Source organism: Cervus canadensis, chromosome 5, assembly GCF_019320065.1.
Source record: "Cervus canadensis isolate Bull #8, Minnesota chromosome 5, ASM1932006v1, whole genome shotgun sequence".
NCBI classification, from domain to species: domain Eukaryota; kingdom Metazoa; phylum Chordata; class Mammalia; order Artiodactyla; family Cervidae; genus Cervus; species Cervus canadensis.
The window spans coordinates 93951667-93956853 of NC_057390.1; the positions used below are offsets into that span (position 1 = coordinate 93951667).

The following is a 5187-nucleotide window of genomic DNA, read 5'->3' on the forward strand; positions in this document are numbered from 1 at the left end:
TTATGCTGATTCCCTCTCCTCTGATAGCCCCCTGATGCTAACCTGGAAAAAGAGGGCCTGCCCTATGTGATAACAGACTTCCACATGCCAGGGACTGCTTAGTGCCTTATATCCATTACCTCCAATGCTCCAATCCATCCTATGAGGAATTAGTATTACTATCTCCATTTCACAGATGAGGAAACTGAGACTCAGAAAGGCACAGTGACTTGCCTAAGGTTAGACATCCAGTAAGTGGCCAAGCAGGAATTTGAGCCCAAGTCTTTAACTCCGAAGCTTCTAGTGTGCAACTCTGCCTTTGTGAGCTGGGAAATGAGCAGGTAAGAGCTGAGAGTGAAATAGCAACATTGGGAGGAATTGGTCCCTGATCCACAGAATTGGGGTTCCAGTCCCCTGTTGAAACCCTCTGCCAAGTGTGGGCGAGCCATGGTCATTTCTTCATTGCGCTCTGCTCACCATGAACAGCCATCAGCTGGCAGAAGTGCAACCTGATTGTTGTGACTGCTCAGTGCAAACAAGAATCGCAGGATCTCACTATTAACTAGTTATCCTGGCTATTCCCACTGCCCCTCTGCCCTGTCCGTGCTGAACATTCTCATAAGATTTCAGATGCGATAGCAGTGCTTGGGGACAGGCTGTCATGAGGTAGGTATAGTCTCTATAAAAACCAGCCATGCAAGTCAGGTCTGGGTTTGAATTCCAGCTCTGTCCACTTAGAAGCTGTGTGACCATGGGCAGCTAGCTTGGCCTCCATAAATAGAAATTATAATAGTACTGTACGCATCAGGGCAATTTGCCTTAGCTGCCTTAACAGTCAGACCTCCTCGTTAGTCACTCAGTCATGTCTGACTCTGTGACCCCATGGACTAGCCTGCCAGGCTCCTCTGTCAATGGGATTCTCCAGACAAGAATACTGGAGTGGATAGCCATTCCCTTCTCCAGGGAGGGGATCTTCCCGACCCAGGAATCGAACCTGGGTCTCCTGCATTGCAGGTAGATTCTTTACTATCTGAGCCACCAGACTCCTTGGCTGAATGTGATCAAGGTTCTGTTGTCTCACAACAGATGAGTATGTGGTAGCCCTCCTACATTTCAGAGCTTCACTGCTGGAATCCACAGTGGAGTAAAAGAAATGGAGAAGACACATCAGCTCTGAACTGACTCACTCCCAAATGGGCAGACGTCACTTCTCACAGACAAATGTTCTAGAGCTGGCTATGTGGCCTAAACTGACTGAAGGCACCTGGGAAATGAGGCTCAGCACCCGGATATTTGATGGGGACTAGCTGCTGTCGGAGCCACAAGTACTACCTCCAAAGAGTGCTTCAGGGATTTAATGAGCACCTGCCTAGGACCCAGAGCCTGGGAACGTGAGTCCAGTTCCTCTTAAATGCTGGACAACAACTTGTCCTGCTCAGGGGACAGCATGACCCAGGCCCACGCTCTGGTCCTGTGGCAGAATGCAGACAGTTGGCTTGTCCTGCCTCTGTCTGAACAAAAAGGACCTGGGTCTCTGCCACACAGTGCTTATCTGCCAGCAGGAAGGAAGAAGCGCTGACAGGGACTTCCCTGCTGGTCCAGTGGCTAAGACTCCGTGCTCCCAACGCAGGGGGCCTGGGTTTGATCCCTGCTTGGAGAACTAGATCCCACATGTGGCAACCAAAAGTTCGCTTGCCTCAGCTAAAGATCCCAAGTGCCACATACAGCATGCACAGTTGTTACACTGTCATCAGTATGACAGTTACAGGACCATGTCTCCACACCTCCACCACTTCTTACTTGCTTAGTTCTCAATCTAGCTCATGTTGACCTTTCTGTAGTTAATTGATCCTTTCTTTTATTTCTCCCACCTCATTTTGGTATCTAATTTCAAATCTTACAACAGGGTATCTTTACCTTTTTCCTTGATGCTAGTCATTTTGCTTAACTCTTAACCTTATCTTCAATTCCAAAAATTACTAGAAAGCAAGGACACTTCTCCCTAGTCCACTAAAACCCCTGCCTCTTCACATTCTGTCGTGTTTTCTTTTGTTTGTCTTCATCACCTAGCTTGTGGTATCCTAGTTTCCCAGCCAGGGATGAACCCCGGGCCCCGGGGCAGTGAGCACACAAAACCCCAACCATTGGACCACCAGGGAATTCCCCCTGTCTCTTTGCAACTTATAGATCTCTAATGACTATGTGCCTGTTGTTTTTTTTTTTTTAAAGACTGTATTTTGTTTGTTTGTCTTTGGCTGCGCTGGGTCTTTGTCACTGCCCATGGGCTTTCTCCAGTTGCAGTGGGTGGGCTTCCATCGCGGTGGCTTCTCTTGTTGCAGAGCAGAGCTCTAGGCACATGGGCTCAGTAGTTGTGGCACATGGGCTTAGTTTCCCCAGGGCTTGTGGGATCTTCCCTGATGAAGGATCAAACCCGTGTCCCCTGCATTAGCTGGAGGATTCTCAACCACGGGACCACCAGGGAAGTCCTATGGGCCTGTTTTCTGATGATTGCCCTGAGTTGTATTTCTTCCGGAAGGCAATATAAGGCACTAAGGTAGGTTCCAAGTTCTCCAGTTGAGAAGGACTACACTACCAGTGCTCCAGAGACTTTTGCATTTGGGGCCAATTTTAAAGACACCCTTGGAGGATTCTTGGAAAGTGTCACCCAGGTCCCTTTGTGTGAGGCCAGCACTCCCAGGTGTCATGGTGGGAAGAGGCCTCAAGGGGGCAGTGTCTACTCAGAGATATGCCTGACTGCCAGGGAAGCTGCCTCCCAAAGGGCCCTGGCTGGGAAGGTCTGGTCCTACCAAGCCACTGGCCGCAGATCGTCAGAGTGCCCCACAGAGAAGAAGGGGTTCTCTGTGGCAGCAACCCCCGACCCCGAGTCTGAAGTGATCCCAACCGCCATCCCAGGCAGTAAGGAGCCAACTGGTGGTGGAATGTGGACCGTGACGGGTGCCATTCATTGCTCAGGACGTGCCCAGATGGTGCTAGAAAACAGTTTGCCAGCTGACACTGTGAGAATGGAAATGTTTGATCACCTCCAGTGTAAACCTTACCCCAAAACATTTGTCATTTGACACGTCCGCTGGAGTTCAAAACACTAACAAAGGGCATTCTGTATTTTCATTCCTGAGGGCTGAAAGAGGTCATTTCCAGGCAGCCTGACATCACCAATGCAGTGTCACCAAACAGTAGGACACTTTGGGGAGGGGAGGAAGGCCAGATTGGGGCCATCTTCTATGGGAGAACGGAGCCTGTGGGGCCCCAGGCATCAAGCCTGGGGTCAGTGTGATGAAAGCTCTGGTTACCGTCAGCCACGTGGGTAGCAAATCAGGGCAAAGGTGACAACCACCACCCAAACCAGTCAGAAGCTGGTTTCCCCAGAGCAGGGTTGATGGCAGTAACAACCTAACATTTCTGAAACCCTTTGGATCAGCTGGGAGATAAGAACTTCATCTCCGTCTCCAGCACCTCCCAACCAGACTGCCAGGAGGTGGAGTGTCCCCATTTCCAAACTAAGGCTCCGAGGGGTGGAGCAACTTGCTCAAGGTCACAGATCCAATAAGCAACCAAACTGTCTGGTTCCAAAGCCTAGCCGATGGTGGGCTGTCCTGCCTCCCAGCTGAGTCTCACCAAAGGTCACACATTAATAGAAGGAGTCAGAACTTGAATCCAGAACTCTGAGCCTTTAAGCCCAAGGTCTTAGCCACAGATCTCTGCTATGCTTCTTAAAAGTTGTACCTGGGACTTCCCTGGTTGCGCAGTGAATAAGAATCTGCCTGCCAAAGCAGGACACACGGGTTTGACCCCTGAGCCACAACTACTAAGCCTGAGCTCTAGGGCCAGTGAGTCACAACTACTGAAGCCTGCGTGCCTAGAGCCTGTGCTCCGCAACAAAAGAAGCCACCGCAGTGAGAAGCTCTCGCGCCACAACTAAAGACTGTGGAAAGCAACATAGACCCAGCATAGCCATAAATAAATATTTTTTTAAAAAAAGGTTATACCTGCCCAAGCGCTTCCCAGGTGGTGCTAGTGGAAAAGAACCTCCCTGCCAACGCAGGAGACTTAAGAGACATGAGTTCAATCCCTGGGTCAGGAAGATCCCCTGGAGGAGGGCATGGCAACCCACTCCATTATTCTTGCCTGGAGAATCCCATAGACAGAGGGGCCTGGTGGGCTATAGTCCATAGGGTCGTAAAAAGTTGGACACAACTGAAGCAACTCACGTATCTGACCAAAGATCTGACCTAGAGGCCAGGCCAGTGACCAAAATGAACAGCCTCACTCAGCCTTGAGTTTGGCGTTGGCCCCTCTGTCCTGATTCCTGAGGAGGAGGTTTTGCTCCTTTCTCAGAGAAGGGAAAGAGGTGGAAGCAGTGACAGATTTCCCCTTCTTGGGCTCTAAAATCACTGCACTGTGGATGGTGATCACAGTCATGAAATTGGAAGACGATCATTTCTTGGCAGGAAAGCTATGACAAACCTAGACAGGGTGTTAAAAAGCAAAGACATCACTTTGCCAACAAAGGTCCGTCTAGTCAAAGCTATGGTTTTTCCAGTGGTCATGTATGGATGTGAGAGTTGAACCATAAAGAAAGCTGAGCGCCAAAGAATTGATGCTTTCGAACTCTGGTGCTGGAGAAGACTCTTAAAGAGTCCCTTGACAACCTGCTGAGCTCGCACGTGCGGGGGGTGGGGCCCCGTGGCTTCCCCCTGCGTCTCCAGGCCACGGAGGTCCGCATCAACCCTGTGGAGTTCAACCCCGACTTCATAGCGCGTATGATACCCAAAGTGGAGTGGGCGGCGCTTCTGGAGGCTGCGGACACACTGCATCTCATCGAGGTGCCTAAAGAGCCGATTCAGGGATATGAGCATAACGAGGAATTTCTGAGAAAGATGCACCACATGCTGCTGGAGGTGGAGGTCTTGGAGGGCACCCTGCAATGCCCAGAGTCGGGACGTCTGTTCCCCATTAGCCGTGGGATCCCCAATATGCTGCTGAGTGATGAGGAAACTGAGACATAAACTGTGCCAGGCGCCGGTTTTTCACTCTGGTTGTGTGAATCTTTGTTTACACGTTATCTTGTTTGTTAGTCCTATCCTGTGTATCCCTAACCCTTGACCCAGTGACACACCACACACAGTGTTTTTGAGCTCGATATTATATATTTTTTTTTCTCATTAAAGGTTCAAAACCAAAAAAAAA

General features: G+C 50.0%; 1 protein-coding gene across 1 annotated transcript; it reads left to right on the forward strand.

Moving 5' to 3' along the window:
• The first annotated feature begins 640 nt into the window (after positions 1–640).
• LOC122442526 (multifunctional methyltransferase subunit TRM112-like protein) lies at positions 641–5187 on the forward strand. Its single transcript, XM_043470378.1, has 3 exons — positions 641–645; positions 2759–2996; positions 4626–5187. The coding sequence occupies exons 1-3, from the start codon at positions 641–643 to the stop codon at positions 5004–5006; spliced, it is 624 nt and encodes a 207-aa protein (XP_043326313.1). The 3' UTR covers positions 5007–5187.